The 25370-nt window shown below is 42.2% G+C and overlaps 1 protein-coding gene across 1 annotated transcript in view; it reads right to left on the bottom strand.

The window, feature by feature from the left end:
• Positions 1-4327: 4327 nt before the first annotated feature.
• The window catches only part of ITIH2 (inter-alpha-trypsin inhibitor heavy chain 2), a 37607-nt gene continuing 16564 nt past the window's right edge, over positions 4328-25370 (bottom strand). Inside the window, exons 9-21 of the mRNA XM_082839151.1 lie at positions 24089-24205; positions 21667-21835; positions 20644-20769; positions 19078-19259; positions 18019-18204; positions 17506-17645; positions 15505-15674; positions 13623-13760; positions 9248-9361; positions 8610-8808; positions 7880-8052; positions 6484-6595; positions 4328-4520 (exon numbers count right to left, since the gene is read on the bottom strand). Of these exons, the coding sequence (XP_082695277.1) occupies positions 4373-4520; positions 6484-6595; positions 7880-8052; positions 8610-8808; positions 9248-9361; positions 13623-13760; positions 15505-15674; positions 17506-17645; positions 18019-18204; positions 19078-19259; positions 20644-20769; positions 21667-21835; positions 24089-24205 (1974 nt within the window). The 3' untranslated portion in view covers positions 4328-4372. The remainder of the gene's footprint in view (positions 4521-6483; positions 6596-7879; positions 8053-8609; positions 8809-9247; positions 9362-13622; positions 13761-15504; positions 15675-17505; positions 17646-18018; positions 18205-19077; positions 19260-20643; positions 20770-21666; positions 21836-24088; positions 24206-25370) is intronic.

The raw sequence follows: 25370 nt of genomic DNA, 5'->3' as shown, positions 1-25370 counted from the left end.
GGAATGCCGTCAGATCCCATTGCCTTATTTGCTCTTTTTACCCTTGTGTACTTCTAACTGCCTATCAGTTTTTGCTGACGCGTTTGAGTGAATTTATTCAACAAACATTTACTAAAGCGACTCCCCTAAGTAAATGATCGCAGGAGGTGCTGGAGATAAAAGGGTGAGAAGCAGGTGTAGGCCCAAGATGGGTGTCGTGTAGGAATTGACAATGTTTAGTGAATTGATATTCAAATGAAATGATTGGCCGATAAAGAGAAATTAGCTAATTTGGAGTAGCTACTTAAAAACCCGCCCTGGGACTTCCCTGGCTGTCCAGTGGTTAAGTCTCTGCACTCCCAAGGCAGGGGGCCTGGGTTCCATCCCTGGTCAGGGAATTAGATCCCACATGCCGCAACTAAGACCTGGTGCAGCCAAAAAAAAAAACCCGCCCTGACTTTGACATACCGCAGTGAGAGACCGTTACTGTTACCCGTAACGTAAGTAGGAACCATATATACCTCAGTTCCTACTCTGGTGAAATGGGACCACAGGATTAGAATATGGCTCAGCCTTCGCTGTAAGTTCGTCATTAGGTAGACTGAAGTGGCCCCAGAAACGCGAACTGGGTAATTGAATCACTACCATTAAAAGGAAGTGTCCTTGATTTTCCTTCTCTCACATGGATATTTCAGAAAAAGTCACCCATGTAGACTTTGCCAGTGTGAAAAAGTGTTTCGTTTTGTTTCGTTTGTTTGTTTGGTTTTTTGGCCATGCCTCATGCTTGCCGCTTGCGGGATCTTACTTTCCTGACCAGGGTTTGAACCCGGACCACGGCTGCTGAGCCCTAACCACTGGACTGCCAGGGAATTCCCTGAAAAAGTGTTAAGAAAGGAATAAGACTACTAAATTATTACAGCATATAAGCATTTTTATGTATCTAGGCAGCCAGGTAATTTCTACTTTCATCTTACTGGGTCTTTGGAGTCACTTACAGCTCTTTCGATTGGGATAAGTCTGAAGAGAAGATGTTCCTCCTTATGGTATTAAGTGATCCTTTAAAGCAAGTAGAATGACTTGCATAAGACCTCATACCATTAGGTACTAAAATAACTACTGATTCATAGTTCATTTTTACTACACATAGAGACACTCTCTAATTCCCTTTTTTTTTTTTACTTATTTCTTTGGATTGCCAATTTTCCAACTCTAAGAAGCCTTGTTTAATTTTCAGATATTTAAAAACACAAACAGGGCTTCCCTGGTGGCGCAGTGGTTGGGAGTCCGCCTGCCGATGCAGGGGATGCGGGTTCGTGCCCCGGTCCGGGAGGATCCCGCATGTCGCGGAGCGGCTGGGCCCGTGAGCCATGGCCGCTGAGCCTGCGCGTCCGGAGCCTGTGCTCCGCAACGGGAGAGGCCACAACAGTGAGAGGCCCGCGTAACGCAAAAAAAAAAAAAAAAAAAACACAAACAAACAAACTTATGACAGAAGTATGACCTGACCGCAGTCTTGTTTCTCAAACAAAGGCTCTTATTTTCCTGACAGTTCTGACAATAAGACATACATATCTAATTGGTTTAATGGGAACTGTTTAGATTGATACTTACAGAAAGCTTTGAAGATAGGCTACTTTTGTCCTAAAGAGGAATATATTTGACAAATACCAGCCCTGTAATACCCCAGCTTTATACAAAATTAAATATTGATCAATTACCAATGGGTTCCAAGGTGTTCAACGAATAAGCATAGATAATTGTCAACTTGTTTTTCTTCATCACTGAGAGCATAATACTTTCAGAACTAACCAAGAGGCAGACAGTGGAATAGTTTCTTCTTTTCCAATGATTCCCATTAATTTGGTTTCTTCATTTGAAATTCAAAATTGATTATTCCCTTATAATTCAAAATTAATTATATAGAGAAGGCAATTTTCTGGTCTCAAGAGGGACACATGTGAACAGTATTAATAAGGTTATTTTTTACAGGAAATGAATTTTAAAACACCAGCTATTAATAAAAGTTTTGATAATTTGAATAACATGGGTTTGATTTTAAATCTAGTTTCTTTTGCTAGGACCATGTTGCTCAGTACTCTGCATGTAAATTTATACCCCAAGATTTTCATCATCATTTTTAAAACTACTGAGCACATGTAAAATACTAGGAATAGATCTAACCTTATATAGCTAAAGGTAGCTGTTTCAAGGTCAAAATTTTTTACAAAGTAACCAGTATAAGAACCCACTTTTGAAGTTTGTGTTGAATATTAGCATTTTAAGATTAGTATTTTTGAAATAGGGATAGAAAAGATGTAATAGATTTTTAAAAAAAACATAGGTGCCATAGGTGACCAATTTTTATAGAGGAATGAAACTAAAAGGCAATGCTATTTACCTCTTCAGCACTGAGGTTATCTTGGAAATTATAAAAATAATCACGTTTAATATTTTGCAATTATGTCAAAAGATGATCACTTGCTTTCACAAATATTGGTTGGGTATGTCCAAAAAGAGGTAGTTTTGTCTACTTTCTAAAATGAAAATTGGTTTTAACCAAATTATGGAGAGAAAGCTTCATAAAAATGTACCTTAAAAATTTTTTTTAAGTGCAATTTTTTTTTGGCCTTTGAACATACATCCATTTTCAGAATAGATTTAAAGGAAAGTTATAAACAAAGGAAAGCACAGAATGATAATGGATCAGACTTGCACCAGCCTCCATAATCATGTAAGGCAATTCCTTATAATAGATCTCTTCATTCATATATATATATATATATATATATATATATATATATATATATACCATTGACCTCTGAACAACATGGGTTTGAACTGCATGGGACCACTTGTATATGGATTTTTTTATTTTATTTTTTTTGCGGTACGCAGGCCTCTCACTGTTGTGGCCTCTCCCATTGCGGAATACAGGCTCCAGACGCGCAGGCTCAGCGGCCATGGCTCACGGGCCCAGCCGCTCCGCGGTATGTGGGATCTTCCCAGAGCGGGGCACGAACCCGTGTACCCTGCATCAGCAGGCAGACTCTCAACCACTGCGCCACAAGGGAAACCCCTGGGGTTTTTAAAAAACAAATATAGCACCTGTTGTTTCATTTTACAGATCTTTAAAATTAACTAAGTATGGGGAAAAGTTTGTGTTTAATTAGAGATCACAGTATGTGGAATCAAAAAACTAGGATTTGAGGACTTCCCTGGTGGTTCAGTGGTTAAGAATCCACATGCCAATGCAGGGGGACACAGGTCCGAGCCCTGGTCCGGGAAGATCCCACATGCCACGGAGCAACTAAGCCCATGCACCAAAATTACTGAGCCTGCACTCTAGGGCCTATGAGCCACAACTACTGAGCCCACATGCCACAACTGCTGAAGCCCACGCGCCTAGAGCCTGTGCTCTGCAACAAGAGAAGCCACCATAATGAGAAGTCCACGCACCGCAACAAAGAGTAGTCCCTGCTTGCCGCAACTAGAGAAAGCCCATGCACAGCAACAAAGACCCAACACTGCCAAAAATAAATAATATAAATAAAAATAAATTTATAAAAAAACAAAAAACTAGGGTTTGAGTCCTGATCTGTTCTATACTGTTTGTTTCCTGCCCTTGGGTGAGTCATCTATCAATTCCTTTGTCTTTGAGACAGAGATAAAAGTTTGTTGGTTTTCAACTGTGGGATTTTGGCAGCCCTAAGCCCCACATTGTTCAAGGGCCAACTGTATATGTGTGTATGTTTATATATGTGTGTATATATGACATGGCTATCCTACTAGTTCTCTTTCTCAGGAGAATCCTGACTAATACAGGCTTCTTGGACTAAAAAGGGTCTCTGAGGCCAACACTAAGGAAGGAATTTTGGCAAAGCATCATGGGCATCTTAGGTACCTTGGCAAGGTTATCCCTACAGAGGGTGACAGGGCTTTATATTCATATATATATATATATATAACTACAAAACAATTAAGATCCGTGACTTCCCCTGTTCTTACTCCAAGTTCACCAAATAACCTCATAGTTGAATTTCCCATGTAACTGACAACCTAATAATGTATTCAGTTGCAAGGTTGAGGACCTGACACTAAAAACAGTGAAGTCCTTACAGTAAATGCCAAACCCAGGACTCCGTCTGGACGGCAGCTTGACTCACCAATGCAGCCCTCCTCTGCACGACCTCGATTAACACACCTTCCCGTCTGAAAACGCCAACAACATCCTAAAACTTCTTTGCAAAGTATTTATCTTCTTCAGGTGTGTTAACAGGTTTTATAAACCACCATGATATCTGGTTAGTTTTTAATTATTCAAACTCAAGAATGACTACAAAGGTGGCAGGGAAAAAAATGTATATTTATACATAGAATTTCCCCAACTATAAACTTTTCAAGGCCATTTGAGAAAGCTGTAGAGCTGAGGCACAAAGTAGTCCTTGTAATGTCCGTCGATGAAGCCTTTCCCACTGTTGTGCACAAACCAACAAGGAACGTTGGTCCCAAACACTCTGTCTGTCCGGTAGTCCTTCTGCAGGCCTCTGCAAGGAGAACAGTGGGCGTGGTTAGGACACAGACCAGGGCGGGGCCAGCCTGTGTATCTAGAAAGAAGACACACTCTCCTTCTCTGTTTTCTGCCCCCTTCTAGCACCGTATCTGCTAACACCCCTGTGCCCCATCCCCGTTCCCCAAGTCTTCCCCAAGTCATACAAAGCACCAGAGTCAGGGGCTTGGTTTAGAAAGACAGACAATAAGCAGTGTGTCCTTAGAAATTCAAATAACCTGTCTAGAGATTGACCAATATGGACTTTTCCAGGAAGGTAAAGAGTGCAAATTAACTTTCCTTTTTTATTTTTTCCCTGCTGCCTTGGAGGGGAGGCCCATGTAGTCAGAGGCAGTCCTCTTTCTGGACATGGGGAAAGGGACAAGGGGGCAGTGGGAACTGGCTGGAGGCTATGTCCTCAAGGTTGCCTAGGGCTGGTATAGTCTCCAAATTAGCCCAGAGCAAGGAAGAAGCTGCCAGATTTAGCAAATAACAATGCAGGATGCCAGTTAAATTTGAATTTCAGATAAACACCACTCATGTTTCAGCAGAAGTATGTCCCAAATATATGAAATTCACAATTTCCTGGGTGTCTTGTGTTTATCTGGTGAGGCTGGAAGAGGATCCAACCATCGTGCTCTGGGGAGCTGAGGCTACTGCAGGGAGGCTGTGGGGCGGAAATAACGTTCAAATGGAAAGAAGGTGGAAACGAAGCTCCAGCTCACAGGTTCCCTGCAGGATGAATCTGAGGTGCCTCTCAGCTTGACTGCAGGGGTGACTGTTCTACTTAGGAGCGACGCCGGCTGTTCCTGAGACATTCATGGTTTTCGTTTCAAGGGTAAAGAAGTTATACAGTATATTGCCATTAATGAGCTTTAAAACATACAACTTTGCGCGTGGCCCACGGGTCGAGTTAGTTTCCGCTGTGCGTCACGAGGTGCTGGCAGTAGAAGAAAATGGGGCCCAGCCTTTACCTTTGGTCATTAGCATAGAGTAGATGTGTTTACCAATCTCAGATAACTTGTTATTACTGTGATCAACTGTGCTCAGCGTTGCCTCTATGAAACACACTTACTGACACCCAGTGGTAACTCACTGATCTCTGGTGAACCCATACTAGTTGAGTAGTGTACTAAGAGCCCATTGTTGCAGTTCACAAATCTATTTCTGTGGTAACTTTATTTTACTGTTGTAATTTTATGGCTTAATGATTGTTGTAATTTTATAGCTTAATTGTTGTAATTTTATGGTTTAATGAAGTACATGGAAGCCAATGACATTCGTGTGCCAAAAGAGTCATTTCTCATCGAGCAAAGTTGGCTGCTTTGTAAAAACTCTAAAAAGGCCCCGAATTCTTTAATATGATACCAGATTAGGCCTGGGTGAGACAACTGTAAAAGACTAGGAAAAATGAAAAAGACGTATAAAAAGTTTAAACTCAGGACGCTTTACAGGTATCTATGTTCTCACTTCAAAATGAAGCATATGGATACGGTTTGTGTAAGAAAAGCTACACCAAGATGTATTCAGTAGATTCAAACACAAACATGCATTCAGTGGATAAGTACTCAAAAAGAAAGCTCTAGGCGTAAGTAAAAATCTACACATTCTTTCGCTAGCACTAAGGCGAGTAGGTGTTTTTATGATTTCTTCCTTTGATCTGCTTTTTCAGTTATCCAGCTTGTGCCCGTATGGCTTCTAATGTACGAAGGTGAGAAGAGTAGATTAATTAATCTTGGCATTTGATGGTACGTACTTATGTACCTGGTCATTTTTTGCATTTCGGATGGACTCCGTGCAGTGTCCTTACGCCAATGCCATGTATGTGTCTCTTCCTGGTGAATTGTTTAGTGTTACACAGGTAAAGCTAGAAATGGCTTTTCTTGTTCTTCTATTTGGCCGTGAGTCCAGTCCTAACAGGAGCCCTTTTTGTTCCCGTAGCATATGCATCCGAGACATACCTGGTGACAATCAGCTTTTGTCCCTTCACGTCCATGTTTGCCTCTGGCTTCTCAGGGTCCTTTCCTGGTCGCTCATTGAAGATATGTATCTTTGGCTCATACATGAACTGGCCTATGAAACAAAGTCCAGACGTTTATTTACATGTAACTCAAGGGAAGACAAAAGGACAGGCTGGTCATGTGATCCAAGCTGCATTTTGGTTCCCCCATCTAGACTTTCTGGGGTAGACAGATGTACTGAGAGGAAAAGGATGCAGATGGGGGTGGGTTCTTCCTGAGGGCAAATCCATGCTGCTCACTCATATGTCTGACATATGATTGACTCACTCATTTGATTGTCTCACTCATATGTTTGACATATGAGTCTGATCAGCTGGACCCCAAGTAAAATCAAACACTCTGATGGTGGGGGTAAAGGTCAGCACCTGAGAGTACAGCTCAAATCTAGAAACACGTTTGGTTTGTGACACTATACAGTATGCTTAAATCGCCACCGTTCTTTAAAACGTAGGGAAGGTTGACCTGGACGCCCTGCTTGTTATCACAGACTTCCTAAACCAGTTCACTTCTCTTCAGTGAGAAAAAAATCTTCAGCATAAAACGTACAGTGTATCCATCCCTTCTCTTAATTTGCCCAGTATGTGATGAAATCCCAGCCCTGGGAAACTTTGTCTGGAGCAGCAAATAGTCCCAGCTATAGCATTGCGAGTCGCCCAGCACTGCTGTGTTGGGTTGTAGGAATCTTGTTTTTAATTCTCTGTATATTATGATGTTTTGACATCTTAAAAACTCCGTCTGGCTGGGGGGAGACTGCCCCTCCCTGGGAAAGCCAATTCTGAAAGAGAGCAAAGGACTCAGCCGGGAGCATGGCGGGGATCTGCAAACGGACCAAGCCAGAGCCGGGCCTCCTGTCTCTGGCCTGGGAGCCCCAGAAGGAATCATTCCAGGGCCAGGTGCCAGGCAAGGAAAGACCACCCTGTAGCCCAGTGCCCACTGAAATTATTAAGCCAGCCAACCCCAAACTACCCTGCTCTGTCCTGTCTTTGCCACAGAAACCCCAGTAAAGGCTCTGGCCTGGACCTATCTCTTGCTCCTTCTTCTGGTTCCTGACCCAAACCTGGCCTCCCCGTGGCCCTGCATGGTGAGATGTGTCTCATGTTTCTATGGAAACTGCGAGCAACGGTAAATGTTACACTCTGTCAATGACACTGACCTCTTTGTGTGTCACTCAGGCACCTTCATAAATTAAGACCAGGGTGTGGGTCCTCCCTGAACCATTGAGTCCATACCTGTCACTTTCCCACATTCTAACCAAATGTTCTAACCTTGAGCCAAAGTTGCTCAAGACCTAGGGTGGTCAGTCCCACACCTGCCAGATGGTCCACGGACACTTTACCTATCAACCCGTGTACATTAAGAGAAAACTTGTTTGTGGGGGGGATATAGATCCCCAAATAGTCGACATTGATCGGATGCTTCTTCCAAACGCGATGAAGTAAAACAGAGAAGGACATCTCTTTATCCAGGGTGATAGTCACAGTTTTCTCTTTCTTCACCGAGACAAGCACCCTGGTGGGAAGTCAAAAAGGAGTTAACGATTCTGGAACAGACTCATTTTAGAATGTCATTCCTCTCCCACCCCTAATATGACTTCACTCTGCCCCGTACAATCCCCCCAGTTTTTTAAGAGCTTTACGACATTTTGGCCACAGAACGTTGATTTATCTCCCAGCGCTGAAATTCTGTCAATGTATACGTTTCCATATCAACAATGAACAGATACTAATGGGAAGATATTACTCATAGGACAAAATCATAGTGTTTCTGAGCACTCTGACACACTGGGCTGGATTTCAGTTGATGGATTCATTCACACGTCCAACATGTACTTATTGAGTGCTTACTGTATGCCAGGCGCCAGGCTAGCACTGAGACACACTGTGTCCAAAACACATAGACTCTACTGCCAGGAGCAGGGCAGGAAGTAACAAAGTTTTTTCTGAACCTTGACTTCTTCACATTTAAAATGATGATTTTGAGTTTTATGTTTGTGTCACGCACGTCTGGATTTGTTGATGTAGTCACGTGTCAAGGATACGCCCTAATTCGGATGTAACTGTACTTGCCTCTGGTTAAGGATGTGGGCCGTGTCGGACCAGGACAAGACAGATGTTCGAGAGCCCCCGCTCAGGGAGATGGTCTCGGTGCTGATTTCTATTTTCATGTCCTCACGTTGGAAATAAAATCCCAGTTTCCCAAAATAGGTGCTTAGTTTTTCATTCTTGGGCTTCTTGGCACCGATGAGCTGTCCATTGACCAAAATCCCTGCAAGGAAAAAAATGTTTTTTTCTTTCTTGTGTGCTCTTTTTCTTTCTTTCTTTCTTTCTTTTTGCACATGTGGGCACCATAATTCAAATTTATAAAACTTGACAGAATGGGAAAATTATTTTTTTATTTAGCTTCAGGATTTACAAAATATTTTTTTCCTCTATAATTCTCATTTTATAACTATTTTCTTATGGTTTAAATTAATCATATCACAAGTTCTGCTAGTTCATACTCAGAGTATTTTATCTAGAATAGTTCAAATAGTTAGGAATATATTTATAATTCATTTGTCACTATCAGAGTTTGAAAAGAGTAGTTTGAAATATATATATATAAGATTTTATTAAGGTAGGAAAGAAAGAAATCCCAGGTAGTGACAGTAAAGAATGACCATGATCTAGTAGTCTAATTCTAATATAATATCTTTTTATTTTACCTAATTCTGGATCAGAAACAAGGTTGAGGATTTTTCCAGGTTCTGAGTCAATATTGAAACAAATATTCTTTTGGCTTTTTGGTAGGTAGATGACGAAGTGTGGGTCATTTTCAACTGGAAAATATACAAAGAAAATGAAAACAAACAAAATCATAGAAAGGAAAATTAATTTGAACAGTATTTTATTCCTGAACATCTTTAATTTCACAACAACAAATGTTTATTGTGCTCCTACTATACGCTAGGTACTGTTCTAGGCACCAGGGACCCAGTGGTCCAAGCGCTGTCCCTTCCTCATGGAGCTGCCATCAGAGTTCTAGGTTATCTTACAAATATAATGTATACTCGTTTTGTAGCTATCACATATATTCTAGGCTGGAGAGAAAAAAATGAATAAGAAAGACATTAGGAATAAGAAACACAAGCATACACACTATATGTATAATATATACTACAAATGCACTACATATGTGTATATACAGTGACTGTGTGTATAGGTAAAATACCTGTAAAATACCTGTATTTTTAAGTAGTCATACACAGTGCATGAAAATAAAAAAGACATAATATTACTTTTTGGCATACAGATTAATATTGATCAATTCCAAGAGCAATGAAGGATCAAGCTATTCCCAAGAAAGTACTCCTTTGTTACTAGACACCATTATTCTGGCTGATCTTTTTTGTTTGTTTGTTTACCCATTCAACAAATATTTGGTAAGAAAAAAAACCAAACCATGTGCAAAACTCTGCATTGTGCAACGCTTGGTGTAGCTATGAATAAGTCATGGTCTTTACCTTCAAGAGAGAAACAATTTAATGAAGGAGTGACAAAGACTCTCTCCTGGGACTAACTCTACTCAGGCTTCCCTGAACTCTTCAAGTTTGACCTCAACTTTTGGACTTCCATGTTCCTCTCTGCATTGTCTAACTTTAGCAAAAATCCTACTAAGTAGGTTTAGCTAGAATCCCCCACCCTCCAAATCTGATCACCCTTGATATCTATTCAGGTTCCTCCTCCCCCCACCATCCTCAAGTGAGGTCTGATTACCTGGCCTGCCTTCAGCAAGAATCCTGTTAGGTTAGTTTAACCAGAACCCCCCCTTTCCACTGATGTTTCCTCTTAGTAATATTCCATTTACTGACCTCAGCCTGGTTTTTGTCTGTAAATTCCCACTTTCCCATGGTGTGTTCAGAGTTGAATCTAATCTGCCTCCTGCACTGCAATACCCCAATGCAGTGGTCCCTACACCCATCATGAATAAATTGTTCCTTACCGTGCTTTAACAAACGTCTGAGAGGTTGCTGTTTTCTAGATGCTATCACAAAGCTCTTTGCAAATATTAACTAATTCTCACCGCAGTCCTGCAGAGGACAGGTGACCTGCCCGAGGTCACATCACAGCGTTAATAAGTGGCAAAGTTATGACGCAAAGCCACGCTGTCTGATTACGTGCCCATTCTCCCAACCATCCTGATATGCTCCTTCAAGTGTGTGTTTGGGAACTCGAAATGGAGGATAAACTCATCCAGAACTGGAACAAAATCTTGTACTTCTTTGCACCCCTCACACCACCAAGCTCATGCTCTGTAGTCAATAAATACTTGGTTAATTGATTTTGTGTAGGAGCTGGGCATGAGAGGGCATCATTAAAACACGCAACAAAGCTTCCCAGCTCTTTGTTTTTTTAATCAAAAAATCATTTTATTATGATAGCCTCTTCTTTCCTCTACACAAATAGGGTGTTTTGAGATAACCTGGCTTGAAGGAAATTGCTTTCATTAAAGATAATCATGGGTTTTGCCATTTTGATGAACCTAGATCCCATCCATCAGACCTTTTGGTGAGCAGCAGCGAATCAGTACTGCCCTAATGAGTGGATAGACGTCTACCAGAAACAAAAGATCATACTGAAGTTAGTCCGTGCAGCCTTCCATTCTGATCAGGTTGGGGGAGATGGAGGACCTGGGGTTAATGGGTGTAAGACTAGCCAGCATTTACCGAGCTTCTCCTAGGAACCAGGAACCTACTTTAGAACCACCTTGCAGGTTATTATCATCCCCATTTTGAAGGTGGGCTGAGACCTATAGATGTTTCAGTGTCCAGGCCAAGGTCATGGGGGCAGAGTTTGACCCCAGAACTGTCTGACTCTCAAGACCTTGTCCTTTTGGTTGCCTCATACAGCAGAGACAAGAAACTCGGAGCAATCACTGCGTTCTTACTGAGAAGAACACTTCAAAATAAATTGGCTCGGGCTCTACATGTTTCTATGAAAGTTTTGTTTTGCAAAGGAACAGTTTAAGTGACTCATGAACTTGTCCCTGCAATCAGATCTCGCTCTCAGAAGCCACTCGTTGGAAACACGTAGTAAAAATGGCTGTTGTGCAAGCACAGCAACCTTGGACACATAGATTCCCTCCTCATGTGCCACTTGACGAGGCTGTCACTTCTGAGAGTCACATGCAGCGCCCTTCACCAAAGCTCCATAGTTGGAGGCGATGTGGGAGGGGAGTGGAGGGACCTCTGTCTGAAGCATCGCCACCAATGAAAGCGTGAAGAAGAAGATCACCTTGGGCCCCCAAATAACAATTTCAGAGCCAAGTCGTAGAGGTGGGATGTTTTAAAATCTCTATCAAGATACTTATTAAAGATATTTAAAGATACCATAAATATCCATTCAGAGTCCTCGCTGTGTTCTCTCTGTTATAATTCTATGTCAGGTGAGTGGTAGGTGTACAGTCCTGAGAAATCAGTTCTGAGGATTTCTGGATAGAAGAGTCTTACATTCCAAGCAGTCTAGAAAAGCAGCACATTTCTAAGAAGCTATACCAGAAGCTACTCTGATATTTAAACTGCAAACCACCCGAGTTAAGCTGGTACTTTGGACCTTCCAAGAGGGAGAGGGATGTGCTCCTTCTTTGAATGTTGAAATTTACTCCTAAGTAAAAGGCAGAAAAGGGACCCAAGCTTTCTACATGGGACCAGCCAATGGGTAGGCAGTGGAAATCCCTTTCACTGAAAGGCACAGTGCAGACCAGGAACAGGAGAGAAGATAGTTTCCTATTTCCCCCAGGCAGCCCCTCTCTCTGGTTGAGAAATAAGACCCTGCAGAGGTTGATGACCAGAAGGCAAAGAAAGAATCTGCACAAGGAAGCCAGATGCAGCTGCCAGGACCCTCGCGACGAAATTCGTTTTCCTGGCTTTCACACGATTGCATCTGCTACCCATGCCTGCCACTGAAACCACTGGTAGAAAGATTTTTAAATGCTGAGCAAAACTAGGATTTTCAAATATGCTGTTGATTAAAATCAAGTAAGCAAATTAACAAACAACCTCACAAAATAATGTATGATAATGCAGTTATATAGGAAACAACATTCAAGTATTTTTTATTATAAAATTGATAATAACACCTGTTTAGGGACTTTCCTGGTGGCCCAGTGGTTAAGACTCTGTGATTTCACTGGAGGGGGCACAGGTCTGATCCCTGGTCAGGGGAACTAAGATCCCACATGCTGCATGGTGTGGCCAAAAACAAACAGAACACCTATTTATTGAGTGACTATAACATGCCAGCTCTTTAAAGATGGTTACATATTTAATCGACAGCTATGTAAGTAGCTTACATCATGATACTTACGTACTTACAGCTACACAAGTATCATGAAGCCTGTTTTCAAAATGAAGGAAGTGAAGTGCAGAAATGTTAAGTAACTTAAGTTCAAATGAGTGTCATGAACAATCTCCAAAGAAGATGTCCTTTCCATTGATACCCACTGGCCCTCCCCACACGAGAGGTGCATCTCTTCCATCCCAGAAGGTTTGCCTTGTACAGTTGGAAATAGGGTGCTATGGAATGCGTTGTCCCCCCAAATTCATATGTTGAAGCTGTAACCACCAACATGATGGTGTTTAGAGGTGGGGCCTTGGGAGCTGATGAAGGTTAGACAAGGTCATGAGGGAGGGACCCTTATGATGGGGTTTGTGCCCTTATAAAAGAGACACACTGGAGAGCCTGCCCTCTATCTCTCTCTCCAGTGCATACACAAAGGGGCCATGTGAACACACAGGAAGACAGGTGCTCCCTACAAACGAAGAAAATGAAATGTACCTGGCTGGCACCTTGATCTTGGACTTCTCAGCCTCCAGAACTGGGAGAAATAAACTTCTGTTGCTTAAACCACCCAGTCTATGGTATTTTGTTTTGGTGGCCCAAGCTGACTAATACATGGGACCATCTTCTTTCCATGGAAGGCAACAATGCCAATAGAAGGCTTCCAGTTTTACCAGGATTTTTTAAACGTATACCAATGCTCCATGGCATTATGGTCCAATTGAGATCTGGGATGTGGAAGCATTGTGGAAGTTCCCTTACCTCTCATCACGTGTGGAGGAGGGGTTGTCTCAAGCACTGGAGCACCAACCGCGGGCATTGGGACCATTGGTGTCGGTGAAGGGTTCACCCAAGGTGGGAATGAATTTGGAGCAACTCTGTTGCCATAATACAGGGCACCTGCATAGAAAAAACTGTATCCATTAGTTTCCAGGTTTACTTTTCCATGGACATTGCTTACAATATCAAGAATCTGTTTTATGCAGACAGACCCCAGAGGTTTTCAGCTAAGGTTTTCTCCCATTGTTTTTATTCCTGAGTTCTCTATCTTCCAGCTCCTTCTGTCATCATGCTGTGAGGGCCTGCTGGAGGCTTCTCTGCAGAGTCTGGGTCCTGGGCTAGGGTCTGTAGTAGAAGGAACCAGCCCTCGGAGGTTGGGGAATGACCTTGTGCCTTCACCATAAACTGGGGAGATGAGGTCCAGCCAGACTCTGGATGGCATCTTCTCGGATCTATTCCTATCTACTCACCAAGTGACAATCAGAAAGCAATAAGGATTTACTGTATAACACGATATTCAATATCTTATAATAACCTATAATGGAAAATAATCTGAAAGTACATATATATATAAAATGGAATCATTTTGCCATACACCTGAAACTAACACCATATTGTAAATCAACTATACTTCAATAAAAAAGAAAACAAAACAAAACAATCAACTGAACGATTTAGTTTCCCAACCAACCAATATCCCCTACTGGTTGCAAAAAATTCATTTGGGGGCTTCCCTGGTGGCGCAGTGGTTGAGAGTCCGCCTGCTGATGCAGGGGACACGGGTTTGTGCCACGGTCCGGGAAGATCCCACATGCCGTGGAGCGGCTGGGCCCGTGAGCCATGGCCACTGAACCTGCGCGTCCAGAGCCTGTGCTCTGCAACGGGACAGGCCACAACAGTGAGAGGCCCGCGTACCGCAAAAAAAAAAAAATTCATTTGGCTTTCTGATATGCAGTCAGCTCCTTGTCTCTGAGAAAAAAATGCCAGTTCACCTAGGCATTTTATTCAGGGGATATAAAATCACCTATAAATGCCAGGTCATCTAGCCTGAGTTTCTCCCTGCATAAATTTAGCTGTGAGGCTCCAGGCTATTGTAACTGGAAGTCAGAAGTAAGAGTTTCTTGAAGCCTGGACCACTGTCATAAAGTTGGCATCTCACTTGGACAGAATTAAAAATGCAGAAAACGATCCCTCCAGTGAATGCTGGTCATTCTCAAGATTTTTATAATAGGACCAGTCCCTAAGAAAGGGAGGAAGGAAGAGATGAGTAAACCAAGCTCTTCTAAATGTGGGCACACGTGCCCTTGGGTGTACCTTGGGACATTCCACGAGACACAGAGAACATGGATAGCTTTTACGGCAATTTTGAGCTTCTTAGCTTCCATATATATTTTTCCCAAGAAAACCCTTTCTCCTAGTTTAGAAATGGAAGGCACACCTTTTTCCTGCCTGCCTCACCAAAAACCTCCCAGGAACTAAGTGTCCATTTGAAAATCGGTGTAGTGCCCCAAAATGGAATAACTCCAATGTCTAGGAAACAAATCTATTTGTAAGTGAGACAGTTTTCAATTCTTTGCTTTCAACAGGATTGGAGAAGGGCCTGACATGTCATCTGATAGACCATTAAAAATACTTTTTTGAGTACTAGATTCTATATGAGTTTTGTATATGACTTCAAAGAAGTTCAGATAAGTGACTGCCACTGCTGTAACCAAGTTCTTTCCATTCCTGTTTACTTTTATCTATGTCAACAAGGCTTATCAGGACTTAGGCTTATAAAAAAATATCGGGTTGGCCAAAAAGTTCGTTTGGGTTTTTCCGTAACATCTTATGAAAAATTTCTTCACCAGGTAGGCAGACTCACCTGAACAACAAGAATGGTCTTGTGGAGGGGAGTCTGCCAGCATGCGTTCATCCCCGGCATCATTCTCAATCACCAAGGATGTGAGAGGGGTCACTATATGGTGATCCAGAGACATCTGCAGGATTGTTTTTGTAATTTTCCTTTTCACAGCAGCTGTAGGAGCCAGGCTCCTGTACTCAGGAAACAGAGACATTGGACAGCATCACTAGATTTAACTCCACCACTTCTGGGTCCAGCTGGGACCCTGGGGACCATGAGGTAAAACAGAATTAACTGGCTTCATGAAGCTTAGTATTTTGTCTATCCATGCAGTCCTAAGGAATTTTTAAACAGATTATTATTTTTCTTAACTGAAGTATAGTTGATTTACAGTGTTCTCTGTGTTAATTACTGCTGTATAGCAAAGTGCTTCAGTCATATATATATATATATATATATATATATATACATTCTTTTTCATATTATTTTCCATTATGGTTTATCCCAGGATACTGAATATAGTTCCCTGTGCTACACAGTAGGACCTTGTTGTTTAGCAGATGTAATAGCTTACATCTGCTCACCCCAACCTCCCACTCCACCCCTCCCCCGACCCCCTCCCTCTTGGAAACAAGTCTAAATAAGTTATTTTTGAGAGCAGTTTTAGGTTCACAGCAAAACTGAGCAGAAAGTAGAGCTTTTCCATATACTCCCTGCCCCTTCCCCACCCGCAACCTCCCCCATTATCAACATCTCCCACTAGAAGCGGTACATCTGTTACAATCGATACATCTACATCTACACGTCATCATCACCCAGGGTTCACTTTTGTGTTGTACATGCTATGGGTTTGGACAAATGTATAATGACAGGTATCCGTCATTATAGTGTCATACAGAGTAGTTTCACCTCCCTAAAAAGTCCCCTGTGCTCTGCCTGTTCATCCTTTCCACCCACTGCTCCCTGGCAACCACTGATCCACTTTACAGGGATCGTTTTTTAAAAATCAATATTTAACGTCTGCAGCAATTTGCTATACACCTTTACATGCACCCAGTTGCCTCTGTAAAGATGCAGGGACAGTTCTCACTTACTTTAAAGCCACAGCTTACAATCTTGTGTCTGTTTTATAATCTTACTGACATTAAGGATTTTCTCTCTGAGCACAGTTATACAGCCGTATTTCATTTTTCCCAGCCCCGTTCACACCACCCTGCTCCCTCTTCCTAAGAATCTGATCAAATAGGTGGAGGCGGGCTGGGGAACAGTAATTTTCTTATCCAAACACCCCCCTGTAATTCTGATACACGTGATCAAAGAACCATACATTACTCTAGAAATATAGTTTTTATATTGGAGCATTTAAATACCAGTCAGCTGAGAAGCCAGAGATGAAACAGGTACCTATAGGAAGCCCTTACTTACGTGATATCAGAATTGCATAATCATAAATTTCTCTTTGGACAATAATCTATTTTCAGGAGTAAATGCAAATGAATTCCTGATACCCATAGCAATGAGATGGATGAATCTCACGGGCATCACACTGAGTGAAAGAAGCCAGAAACAAAAAATACAGTTTGTATCATTATATGAAATTTCATCATAGACAAAACTAATTGATAGCGACAGATGTCAAAATAGTGATTTCTACTCGAGATGGGAGGTGGGTGTTGAGTGGAAAGGAGAATGAAGGAAGCTTCAGAAATGGAAGAACTGTTCCGTGTCTGGATCGGGTGCTGATTACGTGGGTGATGTGCATAAAAATTCATTAAACTGTACATTTAAAATGAATGCACTTCACATGCTTTATTGTATGCATGTTATATGTCAAGAAAAAAGAAAAACGAGTGAACCCAGCTTGAGTTAAAACTGCCTGAAACCAGTGGAAATGAATACTCCAAACCCTGTAATAATTTGCTGCCTTTCTTGGTTCCAAACTCTTTTTTTTTGTCTATTATGTCAAGTATCCAAGGCAAGTCTTTTGCTTTTGCAAATCCCTGTGGTGTACGGTCTTCTTACCGTTCAGCCAGAAGTTGGTTGATAGTCAGATAGGCCCACAATTTCTTGGTGAAATCAGGATCTGCATGCTTGTCTTTGGATAGAAAATCCTCCAAGCCATCCATCTCGGCCAGGGTTTCCAAGACTAACTCTGCATTAGCCTGGACAGTGGAAGGTTCAGTTGAAAGACACCAGTGGGGCAGAATTGTAGTTAATCAATTCACATTTTCCAAAGGATCTACTGTGAGTGAATCAGGGTAGCAGGCAACTGGAAGGGGAATGCAAAATAACCCAAAAGAATACACAAGAGGAAGTAAGAGCCAACCTCTAGAGTTTGGGATGGAAAAGGTCAGGATTTACACAATAGTTGGGAAGATGGCACAGATATTCTCAGGCCTTCCCTTTCGCTTTTTGCTTTTATTATACTCACATGATTCTTGGAATTCAGAGTATCAGCCTGTTAATATACAAGATGTCTCTTGTATACTAAGGGGACAATTAGTATTTTTAGAATAAGCAGATAAGTAGAAGTACCGAAGTTGCAGTGATAATACCCTGTAACTGCTCCAATTTATCAGGGTCAACTTTTCCTGCCACCACGATCTCTGAGCCTCCAAAATAGTTATGGAAACTGTTTTGAGTGACATCTGTTACTGGTGTTTGGGGATAGTTGAACTGAACGTTCCGGAGCAAGGGAGTCGAGACCTGGTTGTAGAATTTCTACAATTCATAGAAAAAAACAGAGAAATCATTATTTTCATATCACTTTATAGATCTAAAGCATTTTTCTCTGAGATTCTTCAAGGGCTTAGCAGACATCGCTCAATTTATTCTCCCAGGATCTCTGTGGAAAGCTATGGAAAATTCTCATAGTTATTCAATGAACTGAAACAGAGACGATCAAGACTTTGTTAAGAATATTACTCTTAAGAGCCCAGCATATTTTCTTTCTGTTGTGACGAGCATGAAAAGCTCATGGACTCTCATAATAAGTCAGCTGGGTGGATATCCCCAAATTAGAACCTGTCTCTTACCTGTCCCCAGGTTTAAATATGGTGCCTGCTATCGATAGATGGTACCTGGTACTGACAGAGGGTGGAGTAAAGTATATTCTTCTTCTCCTTCATTTTTTCTTGTCCATTTAGTCAAAATAAACAAGTAATTGATATCCTTTATATTTAAGGAAATGTACAGGCTATAGTTTGACTTGTGTTGCATTATAGAAGTTGATTTCCAAGATGCCAATGTACTTTAAAGGGAGAACAGTGCCCATGACGATTAGGAGGACCGATGGCTTAGCAGGACTGTAGAGACACAAGAAGCTGTGATGGTGTCTCCCAAGACCTGTTCAGGGAGTAGGGAACTTAGTATCCATCACCTTACCGCCTCTCATCTCACTGTTACTGCAGGTGTACAAGTGGGGGTGGGGTGCATGAGAAAGGAATAGAACACTTCCCCGATTCTTGTGACCTAATATAACTGACATAATGACAATTTTTACTTAAATTCAGCCATCTTCTTTTAGGCATCCGATATTGCTAGTTGAATGATTTTAAGTGAAGAAAAAAAAAAAAGAACAGAAAAAAAAGTTACCTTGAGTTGGGCAGAAGTGTCCTGGTTTCCATAAATCCTTTGCGCGATCCCACGGTTTTCGTTGGAGAGTCTCTTCAAAAAATCATAGTCAACATCAAATCCTATCCCCAAACTGAACAAGGAGATGTTTTCTCGTATGTTCTGCTTCACGTTTTTCTGAATTTTTGACAATTTCAATTCCCCTAAAGATGATGACAGGAAGGAAAGGAGTGAGAAGCCAATGCTATCAAGATTTAGGAAAACGCATGGAGGGCAGTTTAGCAAAATTTGTCCCAATTCAAAATGCACCTATGCTTTGACTCAGTCACTCAACTTCTAGGAATGTCCCCTAGAGATGCCCTCATACATGTTGAAATGAAGGACGGACAGTGGTATATAGCAACGTTATTGGGAATAGCAACACATTAGAAACAACTTAAATGTACACCGATAAAGGAGATGGGTTAAATTATGGTATATTCAAACTGAAATACTATGCAGTTATAAAAAAGAACACGGCAACTCTTTATGTGTTTATATTGAACGATCTCAAAGGCACATTTTTAAAGGGGAGAAAAGCAAGGTGAAGGTCAGCATATGCAGAATGCATTTGTATACATGTATGTATACGTGCGTATATATTTTCATATATTTGTGTGTATATGTATATACAGTATACAGATACACACAGAATATCTCTGGAAAGACACGTAAGAAACTGGTAACCAGTGACTGTCTCCCGGGACAGGAACTGGATGGTTGAGGGTCAGGAGTAAGAAACTGACAATCTTTTAAGCTTATTTCCTTAAGATTTTATTCTAAAATTGAATTTTAAAAGTCATCTGATCCAAGCACTGAATCTACAACAAATACACAACAACAGCCACTCTGCCTCGCTCTCTGTCTTTCTAGAACTCTGGTACCTTGTCAGGATCGCATCACTGGTTCTCCTTCCACTGAGCTGTGTCACGCACAGTTAGGTACATCCTTGTCTACAAGATGGACTGCAGCGCAATCTAGCATTCACTCTCACTGGTGCTTGTCCGTGTAAAGATGCAAATGAAGCAAATGCAAATAACAGTGTATGTAATAGAAGCAGGGAGACGGCGAGCCATTGTGTGGATAAGAAAACACACAGGATGCATCAGAGAGAAGTAACCTGTCCAGGTGCAGTGAGTACATGGGGGAAATTTGGAGAACAGTGGGAGAACAGGTCACTGCAGACTCAGAGGATACATCCTCATCACACACTCCCCACACACCACCTCGCACACCTTATGCTGAGGAAATAAACACACTGCACTAGTATGTCTCAGCAATCCTCACAGCATGTGACTCAAATTCAAGTTTCCCCAGGCTGTGGAGGTGAAACTGAGGCATTCAAGAGCGTCCTCCCCGCAAACGTCCGGGGACTGCTTTAAGTGGAGTGAATGCTTCAGGGTCAAAAGAACCCTTCTTTTAGGAAGCACGGCTTTAAAATGGCTTAGACACTCAGGCAAATGCATTTGAGTTCCCATTTTGAGCAAATCACGTTCCCAAGCAACAAGAGTAAAAATATTTATCACTAAAAATGTAAATGATACTCGCCTACTGTCGGATCGCCGTCAGACACCAAAATGATCAGCGAGACCGCGTTGGGGTCCAACAGTCCCAAGTTATTGGCTTCATTCAAAATAAAGATGGCCCGCAGCAGTGCTTCGTTGATATTCGTCCCTGTGAAAGCCGTAGAATGTGCTGTTCTGTTACATACTCTTACTTTCCACAGAAACAATCACGTCTTGGGTTCAGGTTCATCTGTTTGGTGATGACTCATGTATAGTTTATTCAGTACCCAAATCATTCGATTGCTTTCTAAATTTTGACCAGGCTGGTCCAGATCCCCCAGTGGAATAAAATACTCACTTTGTAGTCAATGGTTCCCTTAGAGATGAATTAACCCTTTCAAAGCACCAGTCATTTTGTTAACCACCAAACTGAAGTTACCTAATTCAGCCTTGCTGACATACTTGGACACTGTCCTGTAAACAAGTATGTTATGATATGTGATTTTTTTTAATTGAAGTTTAGTTGATTTACAATGTTGTGTTAATTTCTGCTTTACAGCAAAGTGATTCAGTTATACATATATATACATTCCTTTTTCATATTCTTTTCCATGATGGTTTATCTCAGGATATTGAATATAGTTCCCTGTGCTATACAGTAGGCCCTTGTTGTTTATCCATCCTGTATATACTAGTTTGTATCTGCTAATCCCAAACTCCCAGTCCATCCCTCCCCCACGTCCTGAGTCTGTTTCTGTTTCATAGATAAGTTCATTTGTGTCATATCTTAGTGATATTACATGGTATTTGTCTTTCTCTTGCTATGTGAGTCATAAGAAGGCTAGTCTCACTTACTGACACCCTTTTCTGAGGTGTGTGGGATGGGGTATGGATTATGCTTTCACCATGACCATAGTATTCATTGTTTAATAATAAATGTATTATTTAAAGCAGACCACTGCAGACTGGGCAAAGACCACTGGGGTAGGGAATCATATTTCTTAAGTGAACCAAGATTTGAATCCTATGGGAGTTTCTCACTGGGCTGTGGGCTAAACCTACTTACCTCCACTGGGCTGGATTTTGTGAATGTAATTCTTGGCATCTGCAATCTGTGTTTTAGTAGCTGAGACTAAATCGTTTCTCCAGGTTCGAACATTGTGGTTGAAATCAACCATGGAGAAATGGTCTTCAGCGCGTAGATCATCCAATATGGTCTTCATCGCTTCCACTGTCTGTTTTGAGAGAGAATAGAGAAGGGTCTTAATACATAAGCTCTAAGCCTAAGATGAAACGAGGAAGACCAATAATTCATCCTAGTCATCTTGCAAGTAGTGGCTCAAGATATAATTTTTCCAGAAAACCATATAAATCCACTTGAGTCAACACAGATCTACCTCTCCTGTATTCTGAACATGTATTGTCTGTATTTCGATACTTAAACTTTTACTGTCTTATTTTGTCATGCATGACCAGTCTCACCAGCTTGACTTTAAGTTGAGGATTATGAGCCTCAGGTGGCCCCTTTGTGGTGTCTGAGAATCAAATGTATTTCTCAAGCGCATCTACTCAGCCTTCTCATCCACTACCACGTAATTATTGCTTCCCATCTCCTTCCCCTTCAAACCACCAACACTCCCCTCTCCTGTCTCAGCTGATGACCTGGATTCCTACTTCACTGAGAAATGCAAGCAATCAGAAGAAAACTCCCACAACTCCCACCACCATAAAATCCCACCTGCCAGTACTTGTACCCATAAACTTTTCCTTCCCACCTGGTAATGTAGAAGAACCGGTAGTTGTATTTCCGCCTAATGCAAATCCATCCACATGTGACCTAGATGGCATTCTCTCTCGTCTACTGAAGGACATGGCTCTAGCAACTGCCCTTTGCCTCTCCTGCATCTTGAATTTCCCTCTGTTGGTACATTTCCATAAACAGAGTAACATGCTATCATTTCTCATTCCTTAAAAAAACTCATAATGTACCCACTTGCCCCATTTCTCAGTTTCCCTTTGCAATAAAATTCCTTGAAAGAACTGTCTAAAATACTGTCTCCAAATCTTCTTCTGACATACATTCCATTCAGGTTTTCACCATCATCCCTCCACTGAAACGTCGCTCGTCAAGGTTGCTGTGAAATCCGGTGGACTATTCTCATCCTATCAGACTCAATCTGAGCAGCATTTGGACCAACTGGTCACATCTCTCTCCTCATATAACCTCCTCGTCTTCTTCCAGAGCCTTGGACACTCTTGGTTTTCTTCTTCTTTCATTGGCTACTTTTTCTTAGTCTTCTTTGCTGGTTCCTCGTCTTCTCCCCAGATTATTCTAATTATTGGAATAGTGTAAGTTTGACTCTTGGTTTTCTTCTCTTATCTACACTTACTCCTTGGTGTTCTCACCTGGTCTCATGGCTGTGAATACCTTCTACATACTGGTGGCTCCTAAGTGTCTATCTTAATATCTCACCTCTGAGCACCAGATCTGTAGAGCCAACAGCCTGCTTAACATGTTCGCTTGGGTGTGTAATAGTCATCTCAGACTTCGGTGATGAACTAAGTGCCCGACACATAGTGGGTGCTTAACAGATACTTGTTAAGTGAGGGAAGGAAGGAAGTGGGGGGAGGAGGGAGGGAGGGAGGGAGGGAGGGGTGAAAACACTCTTGTATTAGAGCAGTGGTTCTCAACTGAGGGTAATTTTCTCCCCAGGGGATATTTGACAATGTCTGAAGACATTTTCGATTGTCATGACTGGAAGGGTGGGTGCCACTGGCATCTAGTGGATAGAAGCCAGGGATGCTACTAAACATCCTACAACATATAGCGTGGTCCCCACAACAAAGGATCAGCCCAAACCGTCAGAAACACCACTGTTGAGACCTGGGTATCGGGGTAGAAGCACAGTGGGCAGGGCCATGTCTTCTCTGTCTTTTGGATCCTAGAACAGTAGTGAACACTTGGGTGGTCAGAAATGGTTGTTGAATGAATGAATGGTTAGTCGGTGGTTCAAATTGGTTGAATGGATAGATTGATGAGTAAAATAAGAAATTTCCTTGTTTGTTTAGAATTGCATCTATACCATTAACACTGAATAAGCCTATGTTGAACTCTGAACTGGAAGATGTGAGACAGGATGGCCACCCTCAAGGAATTACAGCATAATTAGAAAATATAGGCATATAGTGATGTCAAAGTTATTCATGAACAATGGCAAGGTATTAAAGTGTTATATGCAGAAGAACCAAAAGGATATGAAGCAGAAGAGTGAGCAGAGTGAGAAGAGGTTATACTGACACGAAAGTTTTCAAAAAGGTGAGTTTTGAATAAATTTCTGCTGTTCAGAAGCCACCCAGTCTGTGTGACTTTGTTAGCAGCCTGAGCTGAGACAAGCCCTGTGGGAAGAGGCCTCGAACGATTGCATCATCAGGAGAGGATCAGAAAAGGTAGGGAGCCCCAGGTACCACTGCCCACCAGGGGTACTTACCTGTTTCATTTTTATTCCCCACATTGAGCCACTAACGTCGATGACAAAGAGGATGTTTTTGGGAATTGGGTCCATGTTCTCAGGAGCAAAGAAGTGGACAAAATATCCATTAAATACCTGGAAACCAGAACACACTTGTGAGCCAAACCATTAGCAATGTTTGGAATGTAGGAAGACGAGGGTCTGGGGACTGAGAGAGGAGAGGGGTGGTCACAGGGGATAGGAGAGAACAGAGGCTTGGTGTCCCCCTGCTTCTCCTTTCTCCTTCCTGCTCCCACTCTGTCCTTCCCTGCGAAGGTCTGAGCCTTCTCAGCAGTTCACCTCCTAGGCTATTTCCCTCCACTCCTTCCACCCCACCCAGTCTTCATCGAGAGCCTCCGTCCCAGGCACCCTGCTCACCGACAGTGAATCAGGAAGAGTCCCTGCTCTCCTGAGGCTCGCGGGCAATGAAGGACCCAGACAAATAAAGAGGCAATTTGAAGCACAGGGTGTTAAGTCTGTGATCAGGAAAAATAAAAGGCTCCGAGAACACCCCCAGTGGCGGTGCATCTAAGTCAGACGGGGGCGTCTTCCCCAGGGAAAGGGCATCTACGCTGGACTTGAACGTGGGTTCATGAGTTTGCAGTTAGGCTGCCAGCATCAGGGTTGGACTGAGCTGGGGGGTGGGGGCCAGGCCGGGGAAAAGGCTTCCAGACAGTGCGGCCCTTGGCACACTTAGGGCTCCATAAGTGGTTCAGCACGATGAATTCAAGGAGTTAGGGCAGAGAACCCACCGGGCAGACCATGAAGGACCTTGATGTGCACCCTGGGGAGTCTGGGTTGTTCTAGAAGTTAATGGGAGGGGCTGGATTCCTGATCCCCCCCTCTGTCTTCTCTTGTAGGTGCTAAAGACTGGCTCACCTCATTCTCTTTCCACTGCCCTTTGGTTGCTTCCCCCAGGACATTAGAGTGTCTAGCTGTCAGGTGTGTAGCTGTGGACACTTCCCGACACCCCCCCATCCCTGGAGAGAAGCACAGGCTCTTGGCTACTAAGGCCTCATTACTTTAGCACAGGGAAATATGCACACACATCTAAGACGTGACAAAAGAGGAAAGGGAAATGCTCAAGAAATCTCACAGGGAACGTAATCTCTGTGCTTTCTTTGATCATCTCATTGCAAAGGGCCGTGGAAGGTTATCGAAAATTCCCATTTTGTGATTTCCTATGGTTCTTCATTCGAGGCCTAGACGTACCTTCCTGGGACAAAGGCATGAGACCCAATGACCTTTATTCAGTTATCTT

Source organism: Leucopleurus acutus (assembly GCF_964270905.1).
Source record: "Leucopleurus acutus genome assembly, chromosome: 1".
In the NCBI taxonomy this organism is placed as follows: Eukaryota; Metazoa; Chordata; class Mammalia; order Artiodactyla; family Delphinidae; genus Leucopleurus; species Leucopleurus acutus.
The sequence above is the reverse complement of the archived record's forward strand: the minus strand, read 5'-3'. Positions and strand labels throughout refer to the sequence as shown.